Below are 13,773 nucleotides of genomic sequence, written 5' to 3'. Positions count from 1 at the left end.
TTGAATAGTGGGAGTAAACTGGAGCCCCCGGGGAAAACCCCACAAAGACATGAGGAGAACATGCAAACTCCTTTTAGACAGCGTGATTTTGAACCCCGGCCCCGATCACTGGCTCTGTGACATTCTAACGCCTATCTCGATCATAGCGGTACAGCAGGTTTGCCCTAACTACTACCCTTAAGAAAAGATACATATACAAAAGAGAGAAATGTAAGTAAGAAACAAGTGCAAGCAAATGAGCAATACAGGAAATAAATATTCAATAATAAATAATGTTGAAAGTTAGAGGCCTTAAATGAGTCTTTGTGTTTGTTGTGTAGGAGTCTGATAGTGTAGGGATAACAACTGTTGCTGGACCTGTGTGAATGAGGTGAACGTAAACAATTTAAGGTTTTCTTGGTTCAAGGGTAAAGATGTGACAGCGATTTGTAGTGTTCATTTTACCCAATGTTTACATTTTGATGACTTGGAAAAGTTACGAAAATTTGGCTGGGGATCGACAACCCAAATAACCAATATCTGACCAGCAGGGGGCAGAGGTGTCTTGTAATATGGTATTGTGCATTCAAGAGGATGAACTTTTCAGAAGTATCTGCTAAAACTATTTTTGGAGTGCCATTCGAGTTGGTGCCATCATTTGTTCAGATCAGAACACCCAAAAATCACCTCACACTCAATATCACCAAAACCAAGGAGCTGATTGTTGACTTCAGGAAGGGAAAACTAGAGGTGCACGATTCAGTGGTCATTGGGGGATCAGAGGTGGAGAGGGTGAGCAAATTTAAGTTCTTGGGGTATAGGATCTTTCCTGGATCATACACATTAATGGCATTGTGACGAAAATGCCTCTACTTCCTCAGGAGTTTGCAGAGGTTTGGTATGACATTGGAAACTCTGGCAAATTTCTACACATGTGCGGTGGAAAGTGTGCTGACTGGCTGCATCATGGCCTGGTGTGGGAACACCAATACCCTTGACCATAAAACTCTGCAAAAGGTAGTAGACACAGCCCAGGACATCACAGGCAAAACCTTCCCCAACAACGCTGTTGTCAGAGAGCAGTAATCATCAAGGATCCACACCACCCAGCACACACTCAGTTCTCGCTGCTGCCATCAGGAGAGAGGTACAGGTGCCACAAGACTCGCACCCCCAGGTTGAGGAACAGCAGCTACCCCTCCACCATCAGAGTAGTGAATGTTTGGAATTCTCTATCCAGTGAAGTGGTTGAGGCTGCTTCATTAAACATATTTAAAATTCGGTTAGATCAATTTTTACATGATAGAGGAATTAGGGGATATGGGGAGAAGGCAGGTAGGTGGAGTTAGGTCATAAATTAGATCAGCCATGATTGTATTGAATGGCGGAGCAGGCTCGATGGGCTGAATGAGGTGATAGAGGAATTAGGGGATATGGGGAGAAGGCAGGTAGGTGGAGTTAGGTCATAAATTAGATCAGCCATGATCGTATTGAATGGCGGAGCAGGCTCGATGGGCCATTTTTGGCCTACGCCTGTTCCTACTCCCTATGACTCCTCAACAACATTTAAGGACTCTTACGTTAGGAAAAAGAATCTCAGAGTTGTATGTGATGTCATGCATGTACTCTTGACAATAAATCTGAAATCTAATTGAAAATAATGGCAGAATCAGGAAATAGAAATAATCTTGGCCATAAGCTGCCAGAGGAGGTGGTTGAGCCAGGTACTCTTGCAAAGTTTAGGAAACCATTTGACAGATGCGTGGATACGATAGGTTTAGAGGGAAATGGGACAAACACAGGAAAAAAGGAGTGGCTGGGTTAGCGTAGCAGTTGAGGCAGTACAGTAGCATAATGGTTAGCACAACGCTATTACAGCACCAGTTCCTTCTGTCTGTGTGGGTTTATTCGAGTGCTCCAGTTTCCTCCCACCCTCCAAAACTTACAGGGCTTGTAGGTTATTTGGAGTATTTGGGCAGCATACACTTGTGTGCCAGAAAGGTTTCATTAATAGGGGATTGAGTTCAAGAGTCAAAATGTCATGTTGCAGCTCTGCAGGGATAATGGTTGGTTACCTAATAGTGTGGATGAACAGAGGGACCTTGGGATCCGAAACCATACATCCCTCAAGGTCACTGCACAGGTTGATAGGATAGTTAAGAAGGTCAATGGGATGCTGGGCTTCAATAATAGAGGGATTGCGTTCAAGAGACAAGAGGTCATGTTGCAACTCTACAAATCTCTGCTAAGACCACACTTAAGAGTATTGTGTTCAGTTCTGGTCATCTCATTATAGGAAGGATGTGGAAGCTATGGAGAGGGTGGAGAGGAGATTTACCAGGATGATGTCTGGATTAGAAAATGTCTTGTAAGGCAAGGTGAGCAGAGCTGGGACTTTTATCTAGAGCGAAGAAGGATGAGAGGAGACTTAATAGAGATCTACAAGTTTATGAGAGGCACAGACAGGGTGGACAGCCAACACCTTTTCCCTAGGGCAGAAGTAGCAAACACCACAGGACATATGTACAAAGTGAAGGGAGGGAAGTTTAAGGGAGACAACAGGGGTAAGTTTTTTTTTACACAGGGGTGTGGGTGCCTGGAATGCCATACTGAAACACTGGGGGCATTGAAGAGACTCTTAGTCAGGCACATGGATGGAAGATATAAACAAAATAGAGAGAGTGCAGAGAAGGTTCACGAGAATGTTGACAGGATTTCAGGGTCTGAGTTCCAGGGAAAGGTTGTGCAGACTGGGGCTTTTTTCTCTGGAGCGTAGAAGATTGAGAGGGGACTTCATAGAGGTGTTTAAGATTTTAAAAGGGACAGACAGAGTAAATGTGGATAGGCTTTTTCAATTAAGAAAGGGGGAGATTCAAACTAGAGGACATGGTTTAAGATTGAAGGGGAAAATTATAAGGGGAACATGAGGGGAAATTTCTTTACGCAGAGGGTGGTGGGGATGTGGAATGAGCTTCCGGCAGACGTGGTCGAGGCGGGATCATTGGTTACATTTAAGGAAAGACTGGATCGTTACATGGAGAGGAGGGGACTAGAGGGGTATGGACCGGGTGCTGGTCAGTGAGACTAGGAGGGTGGGGATTTGCTACGGCATGGACTAGTAGGGCCGAACTGGCCTGTTCTGTGCTGTAAGTGGTTATATGGTTAAGAAAAATAGGTGGTTATGAGGTAGAAAGGTTTTAGTATTTTTTTGGTAGGAATATATAGGTTGGCACAACATCAAGGGCAGAAGGGCCTGTACTGTGCTGTAATGTTCTATGTATGTTTAAAAAATATGGGACTAGTATGAGCCCATTAATTTAGTTGGCGTGGGCAAACAGGGCTGAAAGGGCTGTTATGACTTTGATAAGGATGGTAAAGAAGGCATATGGCCTGCTTGCTTTCATTGGGCAGGATACTGAGTACATAAGGAAGTCATGTTACCATTTATAACGCTTTGGAATACAGGAAGAATATGGAGGCTTGCAAAGGGTTCAAATAAGGTTTACTAGGATGTTGCTTGGATTAGAGAGTCTGGTTCTTGGGGAGAAATTGAACAAGCTTGGGTTGTTTTCTGTGGAATGCTAAAGACTGAGGGGAGTCCTCACAGAAGTTTATAAAATTATGAGAGGCAGTGATAGAGTGGGCAGTCAGAAACTTTTATCTTTCTCCCAGGGCCAAAACATCACACACTGGAGGGCATGTCTTTCAGATGAGGGGGAGGAAGTTCAAGGGCGATGAGCTGGGGAAGAGGGGGGAGTGGCGGGTGCCCTGAACAGGCTTCCAGGTGTAGTTGTGGATGCAGAATCAGTAGTTGTGTTTAAGAGGCTTCTAGATTGACACAAGACCATGAAGGAGGGTGGAGGGATATCAATCAGGGTCAAGCAGCTTGATTTGGACATTGTGTTTGGCGCAGACGTGGGAAGAAGGACCTATTTTTGTGCTGTTCTGTTGTATGCTCTATAATCTAACTGAGATATTTAGTATTTAAAATAATCATTTTAGAGGATACAAGGAAAATATTTCTTCTGGTAAGGGTCCACAACAGCAAGCCCAATCTCAAGATTAAATCTAGGCCATCAGGGACAGCACGGTTGATGTAGCGGTCAGCGCGACACTGTCAGAGCCAGTGATTTGGGCCGGAGTTCAAAACTGGGCTGTCTGTAAGGAGTTTGTACATTCTCCCTGTGTCTGCATGGGTTTTCCCTGGGGGCTCCAGTTTTCCGGGAGGTTATATGTCAATTGTGTGTAATTGGGTGACACAGACTCATGGGCCAGAATGGCCAGTTACCATGCCGTGTGTCTAAATAAAAGGACGTAATCATATGGGGGCGGGGTATTTTAAGGGAGACATTCGGGACAAATATTTGATGTGGAGAGTGGCAGGTGCCTGGAACTGGCTGACCCGGGTAGTGGAGGAAGCAGATACAAAAAGAGTATTTAAGAAGCTTCTTGATAGACATGAATGTGGAGGGATATTTTTATCAGATGGAGGCAGCAGGGTTTTAGTTTATTTGTTCAGCACAGACATCGTGAGGCTGAGGATCTGTTCCTGTGCTGCATTGTCCAATGTTGTATGAAAACAAAATTATACTCCAAGATTCCTTTTTTGTCATGTAATAAAACCAGTGCAATATTACACAAAATTTGCTTCTGTCTACTGTAAGGCAGATAGATTTTCCATCGGCAAAAATTTCCTGAAGCCCCTCTTGCGGTCAGAGAAAGAGAAGCAGAAGTTGGAAGTCAGAAATAGGAAGGAATCTATCACTGTGCGGGGAGTCGTCTAATAGGCCCCCAAACAGCCCTCGGAACACCGAGGAACAGATAAGCAGCAGATTTTGGAATGGCGCAGGAAATGTAGTTATGGGTGATTTCAACATTTCTAATATTGACTGGCATTTCCTGAATGCAAGAAGGATGGATGGGGCTGAATTTGTCGGGGGTGTCCAAGAAGGATTCAGGTTCAGATTTCAGAGTTAATGTTAGACACATCGCCTAAAACCCTGAGATTATTTTTTTCCTGTGGGTGAGGCAGAATCATTACTTATTAGTATTGCAAAAAATAAATTGTTCACAGCATAAAACATGTAAACAAATAAAAGAACTGTGAACAGTTAACAAATATAAACAAACTGACTGTTCCATACAGAGAGAACATAAGAAAATCAATAAAGTCCTCAACTGAGTCTCTGTTGTGGAGTCTGATGGTGGAGGGGTTGCAGCTATTCCTGAACCTAGTGGTGCTTGTAGGTAGAAAGCAGAGAGTAGTAGTGGAAGGAAAGTATTCTGCCTGGAGGTCGTTGACTAGTGGAGGGGCCGCAGGGATCTGTTCTGGGACCCCTGCTCTTTGTGATTTTTATAAATGACCTGGATGAAGTGGCAGAAGGATGGGTTAGAAAATTTGCAGATGATACAAAGGTTGGAGGAGTTGTGGATGGAGCTGAAAGTTGTAGAAGGTTACAAGAGGATATAGACAGGATGTGGAGTTTTGGAAGGACAAACCAGAAGGCTGAGTGCAAGGTTAATGGTCAGTTAGTTAAGAGTGTGGATGAACAGAGAGACCTTATGGTCCAAATCCATGCATCCCTCAAGATCGCTGCACAGGTCGATAGGATAGTTAAGATGCCTATGGGATCTGGGCTTCATTAATAGGGGGATTGAGTTCAAGAGTTAAGAAACTCATTGAACCCCTTTAAAAGCCCATCTCACTATTAAATGTAGTTTATAAAATCAGAGCAAAAGCTTTGGCCAATAGGTTAGCGCTAAATCAAACTGGATTTGTAGAAAAGAGGCAATCAGCAAACAACGTAGCTAGATTGCTTCATGTTACAGTCAGGGGTGGATTCATGAGTGGCCATAGCTCTGGATGTGGAGAAGCCTTTGACAGATTTGAGTGGGACTTTTTGTTCAAGGTAGTGGAGAAATTTGGACTGGGACAAACATTTATTAATTGAGTTAGGACACTCTGCTATAAACACCAAGCTCGAATTTTTACAAATGGGCAGATGTCTCCAGTGTTTTCATTGAGTAGGTCCAGTAGGCGGAGCTGTCTATTGTCCCCAGCACTGTTCATACCATTGCAGGAGCCATTCAGCAGGATCCAGACATAAAGGGGCTCAAGGTGGGCAGGTGGAACACAAAATCAACTTATTTGCTGATGACGTGTTAGTACATTTGACGGACCCGGGTGGGTTGCGGGGGGGGGGGGAATTGTTGGCCAGGCTGAGGACCACAAAGGAGGATTATGGGAGTGGCTTGGGCTATAAGGTAAATCTGGACAAGAGTGAGATCATGCCTCTGATAAAGTTGGGGGGGGGGGGGGGGTTGCTATAGACAATATCAACAGGGAAGTCAATTCAAATGGCCGCAAGAAGACATTAAATATCTGGGGATAAATGTAGACAAGGATTTACGTAATTTATACAAACTTAATTATCACCCTTACCTCTGGAAGATTGAGGAGGACCTCAGTAGATGGAGAACTCTGCCCATAACTGGTGGGCAGAGTCAACTGTGTTAAAAAGAAGGTGATGCCAAGACGACAATATCTATTTCAGCCGTTACCTATTCCATTGACCCAGGGCTTCTTTAAGATGCTCAACAGATATGTCAAAAAGTTCTTGTGGAACGGTAGAGTGGCTAGAATCTCCATGGAAAAGTTGACCTGGGATTACAAATTGGGGGATTTAAAATTGCAAGATTTCAAAAAATATTACTGGGCAGCCCAGGTGAAGTTTATCTCCACACTTTTTGAGGAAGGAGACCCCCTTTCCTGGGCACAAATTGAATTGCATGCAGTAGGTGAAAAAATAGCAGGAGAGTATATATTTAAATTGGACTCTAATTTCGAAGAAAACGGATAACTCCACACTAAAGCATGTACTTCAGTTATGGTAAAGAATAAATCAATGCATTGTATTGAAGGTGGGGGTATCCCCCAAAATGCCCTTGACCTAGAAGAACTTAATATCTGGACAATAAGATCCTAGACACCTGGTGCCAGAGGGGGATCATGTGTATCGAGGATTGTTACAAACGAGGGCAGCTCATGTCTTTCGAGCAGTTGCAAAATGTAGTGACATGGAGGATCTAATTCGGAGGAATGTGCGCAAGTTTATTTCGATGATGTATTGCATATTCCAAAGTGAGGGCCCAAAGGTTACAAAGGTTGAGGGAAAGGTGGGAATCAGATTAGGCACAGCAATCCATAAGGGGTGCTGGTCAGATCTGTGTCTGGATAGCATGACAGCAGTCATTAATGCCAGGTACAGGTTAGTGCAATACAATTTCTTGCATCAACTGTTCTTCCCACCACAAAAATTACATAAATCTAAATCAGAAATCTCGGAAATGTGCTTTAGGTGTGGTGTGGAGATTGGAACCTTTATCTATTCAACCTGGCTGTGTACAAAGGTGAGATCCTTCTGGGAGGACCTGGGGGACATTCTGAAAAAAATTACAAAAATGGATTTTCCACAGGATCTGGAATTGTACTTTCTGAGGAACATTATGGACATGTGTTTTAAACTGTCCAAATACCAAATTTAGTTTGTGAAGGTCATCTTGGCAAGTAGAAGTCTGACTCCCAACTAAATATTACATGATGGAATATGGAAATGCACAGTTGCATTTCTCTGAAGAAAATCATGTAAGGAGGAAATAGGATACATTTGTTAGAGTGTGGCAACCCTGTCTGAAACTCATAGGTAAACAGACTTAATTTTCACCCTTTCGGAATGAAGGAAATGAGGTAACTCGTCTCAGCAGGAAAACGATTGGAATCGAAGAGGTGGGACATGGCGCATATGACATGGTCTTGTTTTTTTCTTCGTATAATTTATACAGGTACACAATCCTTTATCTGGAATCCTTGGGGGACAGTGTGTTCCAAATTTCAGATTTTTCCGGATTTCAGAACAAAAGATTTAAACCAACCCAAATTGTGCTGCCGTATCCATCCCCTTCCAGCCATACTGGCATCTCTCTCCCCCTCACCCACCCGAGTCGCGCTTCCATCTCTTCCCCCTCGCCCACCCGAGTCACGCTACTGTCTCTCTCACTCCTCACCCGCACGAGTTGCATTGCCATCTCTCTCCCCTGCCTGAGTCGTGTTGCCGTCTCTCTCCCCCCCCCCCCACCACCCACCCAACCTAGTCGCACTGCTGTCTCTGTCTCTCTCTCTCTCTCTCCCCTCCCTCCGCTCTACCAGCACCAGGAAAAAAATGCCGGTTTTTGGAGCTTTCCAGATTTTAGATGTCCCGATAAAGGATTGTGTACCTGTATAACTTTATTCTTGGTTGTATTGGGGAATGGGGGAAGGAGATAGGGAGGGGAAAAACAGACTCAGTATGTTATACATCAGCATTGTAAGAAAGTGTATTGTTGTCTGAATTTATGAGTCTTTGAAAATCAAAAATAAAATATTCAAAACAGTGTCAAGAGGACATGTTACAAGGCTACAAATCTTTGGTGAGACCACACTTGGAGGATTGTGTTCAGGTCTGGTCACCTTATTATAGAAAGGATGTAAAAGCTGTGGAAAGGGTGCAAAAGAGATTTACCAGGATGTTATCTGGATTGGAAAACTAGTCTTATGAGGTAAAGTGAGCAGAGCTGAGACTTTCTCTTTGGAGTGTAGAAGGATGATAGAGGTCTACAAGATTATGAGAGGCATAGATTAGATGGACAGCCAGCACCTTTTTTCCCAGGACAGGAATAGCAAACACCAGAGGATATGTGTACAAAGTGAAGAGAGGAACGTTTAGGGGAGGAATGTTCAGGGGTACGTTTTTTACACAAGAATTATGGGTGCCTGGAATGCCTTGCCAGGGATGGTGATGGACGCTGAAACATTAGGGGAATTTAAGAGACTCTGAGACAGGAACATAGATGGATGAAAAATAGAGGGTTACGGGGAAGGGAATATATGGGTCAGTATAACATCGATTGCCAAAGGGCCTGTAATGTGCTGTAATTTTTTATGTTCTCGTTTCTAAAAGAGAGGTCACCTTAGAGTCACCTAGTGTACATGGATTTGCCTCCAGTGCTACCACAGCCCCTGCACCCACACATCCTCCAGTCCAAACCAACATCAGCCTGAGCTCCAGAACCAAACCTCCAACACGCGCAGGAAACCTTCAGTGCTCTTGCATCCCAGTACCAATACATGGTTCCCCTTCAGCCAGTCTCGGGCCAGCCTCCAGCAGTCTGCTGCCCGGGGTAAATCCCTCAACCAGCCATCAGCAGCCCGCAGCCTGTATGTGTTCCTCACCTCAAGTCACCAACAGCCCAGGGCCTGCGTTTTTTTCAGCCGCAGAACCCCTCACTGGTCTGCCGCTGTGGCACCATCCAATGCGGTAATCTTCTCTGTTTCTCCTTCTCAAAGGAGGGGGTGTTCTCCCCCCATTTCCTGTGCCCTGCCCTAGTCTTACGCTTCCTTGGAGTGTGCAACCCCTCGTGGCTGCTGCCAATCATAAGCGCTGTAACAGTCCAAGAAATCGGAAAGATGCTGATGCAGATAAGTCAAACCAAAGTTTCAAAACCAGGTAGGTTTATTGCAAGCAAAACTTTCACAGCTACAGGTATGAAGTGATTACATGGGTTTGAGAGAGAATCTCAATGACAGAACAGGTGTAAGCTGTTTCTATGGTCCATGTTTATCACCATCATCAAAAATAAATTTAAGAAATAACATCACAGTATTTGAACAAATTTGGGAACTGTACATGGAACACAACAGAGAAGTCCTACCACAGACCTCCACCGCCTAAAATGACAAGGAGAAGAAGACAAAATGAACTGACCCAGTGTGTAAAAGTAGAAGACACAAATTTCTTGTTTATTTTCATTGTGTGACGACATTGTTTAATGGGTTTAATGTATCGTATATGTTGAACGTTGAGTGGGTGGGATGGGGGGTGAAGGAGGGAGGGAAAGGAGGGAAGGGAGGGAAGGGAGGGGGCAAAGGGGAGAAAATGACACTGTGTACATTCAAGAGGGAAATGTTTGTGTGTATTTTGGTCAGTATGGTTCATAGTGTGAAAAATTTTAAAAATATATCTATATTCATCCTTCTAGAGTATTGACTGAAGGGCTTTCTTGGGCCTCTTGCCCAAGTAAAACATATTTAGGAAGTTATAATGTGAGTTGACATGTCTAACATCAGGCCTCTCTTCCCTCTTCATTGTGTGCAGAAATGCTTTAGCTCCAGTGATATAATGGCGATCCATCAGATTGCAGCTGATGGCATGATTTCCCACAGCGATTTTGTTCAACTGAGTCCTGCGTTAATCCAGCAGCTTCTGAGTCAGGCCTGCACCAGAACACATGAAGACGCAGGATCCAAATTTCAGCTGACCACAGTGGAAAGTGAGGCCTCCAACGCATGATTATGTATCATTTTCTCCTTAGTGTTACATGTGTGATCTAAATCTTTGTGTGTGCCATGCCTCCGTGAGGAACACTTTTAAAGAAAGAAAATCTAAAGATTTTACTGTGTTTTCTAATCCAGTGTTGGTCACCCCATTTCAGGACGGATGTGGAGGTGTTGAAGCTGACAGCCACATTGCCTAGTTACAGCAGTAATGGCATTTTAAATCTTTGCAATGCTATAAGTGTTTTGGAAAATCACCTGTAAAAACTTTTCTTGATATGAGACACAGTACAGGATGGTGAGACTGAAGAAAGGAGGGAGATTCCAGGCACTTATCATTCGCTTTGTGAAATATTTGCCCTGCACATCTTCCCTCCCTTCTTGCCTTACATGCATGTTTTCTGGGGTAAAATCAATGTCTCTCGTGATTTTATACACCTCCGTGTATTTGATAAAAGTCCCCTCAGCCTCTGATGCTGGCACAAGTAACGTTCGCCCAGTCTCTCCCCATAATGCATGCCCTCTCTACCAGGCAACATCCTGATAGCTTTCTTCTGCACCCTTTCCACATCCTTCGTTAATGGAGCGAATTGAAGTGCACACAGAATTCCAAGTGCAGCCAAACTAAAGTTTTTTACAGCTGCAACATGCAGAGGTATCACTAGGGTTGGTGTCACCCAGTGCCGTAACTCATGGTGTCACCCCTCCCCCCCGAAATTACCAATACTTGAAAAAAAGATATAGTTGTAAAAATATAATGTGATAACAAGTTTTAAATTGCTTCAATGTAATATTTCTTAGATTATATGAATACTAACAACAAAATTGTTTTGTCTTTTTACATTGAATTACAACATTATTAGTTACCACATTATTAGTCACTGAGCAGAAGTCTTTTTTGATTTTTCTCCTTCTTTTCCTTTAATTAGTACTTTATTCTCAAAAACATTAATGATCTAGATGATGGGGTGGTGAATTGGATTAGTAAATATGCAGACGATACTAAGATAGGTGGAATAGTGGATAATGAAGAAGGTTTTCAAGGATTGCAGAGGGATTTGGGCTGCTTAGAAAAGTGGGCTGAAAAATGGCAGATGGAATTTAATGCTGATAAGTGTGAAGTGCTTCATTTTGGTAAGAAGAATCAGAACAGGACATACGTAGTAAATGGGAGAGCATTGATGAATACAGAAGAGCAGAAGGATTTAGGAGCAACGGTACATTGTTCCCTGAAGGTAGAAACTCACGTGAATAGGGTGGTGAAGAAGGCTTTTAGTATGCTGGCCTTTATCAATCATTGCATGGAATATAGGAGTTGTTGAGATTGTATAAGGCGTTGGTCTGCGGTGGGCAAAAGGCAAAGGAGGAAAAACCCAACACCCAACACCAACCAACCAATTTTCCCCTGCAACCGCTGCAACCGTGTCTGCCTGTCCCGCATCGGACTTGTCAGCCACAAATGAGCCTGCAGCTGACGTGGACATTTACCCCCTCCATAAATCTTCGTCCGTGAAGCCAAGCCAAAGAAGAAGAATAAGGCGTTGGTGCGGCCTAATTTAGAGTTCTGTGTGCAGTTCTGGTCGCCTAATTATAGGAAGGATATAAACAGAGTGGAGAGAGTGCAGAGAAGATTTACCAGAATGTTACCTGGGTTTAAGCATCTAGAGTACAGGGAGAGATTGGGCAGATTAGGTCTTTATTCTTTGGAGCGTAGAAGGTTGAGAGGGGATTTGATAGAGGTATTTAAGATTATGAAAGGGATAGACAGAGTGGATGTGGATAGACTATTTCCGTTAAGAGTAGGAGAGATTGAAACAAGAGGACATGAGTTAAGAGTTAAGGGGCAGAGGTTTAGAGGTAACATGAGGGGGAACTTCTTTACTCAGAGAGTGGTAGCGGTATGGAATGAGCTTCCGGGAGAAATAGTGGCGGCAGAGTCAATTTTATTATTTAAGAAAAAGTTAGACAGGTATATGGATGATAAGAAGGGTGGAGGGTTATGGTCATTGTGCAGGTATGTGGGACTAGAGAGGAGTGTTTGGTTTGGTGCGGACTAGAAGGGCCTAATGGCCTGTTTCTGTGCTGTAATTGTTATATATGTTATATATGTTATATGGGTTCACAAATACTAATGATGGCAAAACACCAGAAAATTTGATAAAAGCACTAGCAGCAATGAAAACAACAGCGTGTGCTTGTAGCACGAAACCTCGTGATTCGAAGTGTCAATGTAATTGGGTAATAATGACGGCTCTGACCAAAGCACATTAGAAGGTTCAAAAAGTAAATGAGCATCGAGCTTTAGCCTTGCAGATATATTGAAATATATTTACAAAGCATTGGTGAGGGAAAATTTGGAGTACTGTGTACAGTTTTGGTCACCAAATTATAGGAAAGATATTAATAAAATAGAGAGAGTGCAGAGAAGGTTCACGAGAATGTTGACAGGATTTCAGGGTCTGAGTTCCAGGGAAAGGTTGTGCAGACTGGGGCTTTTTTCTCTGGAGCGTTGAAGATTGAGAGGGGACTTGATAGAGGTGTTTAAGATTTTAAAAGGGACAGACAGAGTAAATGTGGATAGGCTTTTTCAATTAAGAAAGGGGGAGATTCAAACTAGAGGACATGGTTTAAGATTGAAGGGGAAAATTATAAGGGGAACATGAGGGGAAATTTCTTTACGCAGAGGGTGGTGGGGATGTGGAATGAGCTTCCGGCAGACGTGGTTGAGGCGGGATCATTGGTTACATTTAAGGAAAGACTGGATCGTTACATGGATAGGAGGGGACTAGAGGGGTATGGACCGGGTGCTGGTCAGTGGGACTAGGAGGGTGGGGATTTGCTACGGCATGGACTAGTAGGGCCGAACTGGCCTGTTCTGTGCTGTAAGTGGTTATATGGTTATATGGTGAGACAGGCTTCAAAAAATGTTTTTGTTCTTCTAACTACCAGGATATTTTTATGAAAAATAATACATTTCCTGCTGAAATATGGCACAAAAATTTTATAGACAGTCATTTTGGTGTCACCTCCCTCTGACGGTGTCACTGGGTGTGGTCTGCACCCCCCCAACAATGATGCTCGTGGTAACATGACCTCCTTATTTTTATATTCAATGCCCCACCCAATAAGGCCAAGCATAAAGCACGCTACTTTCAAGTGCTGTGGATGTCCGGGATCCCTCTGCACATCAATACTTTTAAGAGTCAAAACCATGAACTACGAACATTCCCCTTACATTTGGGCCTCCCAAAGTGCAACACCTTATTCTTGTCTGGATTAAACTCCACCTGCCATTTCAGACTCAGAACAGAATTTACTGTCATGAATACGTCACGAAATTCGTTGCTTCGCAGCAACACTGCAGTGGAAACATTCATATAAATATAAATAAAAATAGTGGACGAAAAATCAAAGTCAGGCAGTTT

At 43.4% G+C, this 13,773-nt stretch overlaps 1 protein-coding gene and 1 long non-coding RNA gene across 4 annotated transcripts in view; one reads left to right on the top strand and one right to left on the bottom strand.

Moving 5' to 3' along the window:
- The window catches only part of LOC138751984 (uncharacterized), a 98,129-nt gene that overhangs the window by 50,291 nt on the left and 34,065 nt on the right, over window positions 1-13,773 (bottom strand). The gene's annotated exons all lie outside the window — the stretch shown is intronic.
- Window positions 1-13,773, top strand: part of slc39a4 (solute carrier family 39 member 4) — an 86,574-nt gene that overhangs the window by 49,838 nt on the left and 22,963 nt on the right. For both annotated transcript variants that reach the window (XM_069915102.1, XM_069915103.1), the window contains exon 5: window positions 10,170-10,344. In XM_069915102.1, the coding sequence (XP_069771203.1) occupies window positions 10,170-10,344 (175 nt within the window). The remainder of the gene's footprint in view (window positions 1-10,169; window positions 10,345-13,773) is intronic.

Source organism: Narcine bancroftii, chromosome 1 (genome assembly GCF_036971445.1).
Source record: "Narcine bancroftii isolate sNarBan1 chromosome 1, sNarBan1.hap1, whole genome shotgun sequence".
In the NCBI taxonomy this organism is placed as follows: domain Eukaryota; kingdom Metazoa; phylum Chordata; class Chondrichthyes; order Torpediniformes; family Narcinidae; genus Narcine; species Narcine bancroftii.
This window is presented reverse-complemented; position numbering and strand designations above follow the sequence as displayed.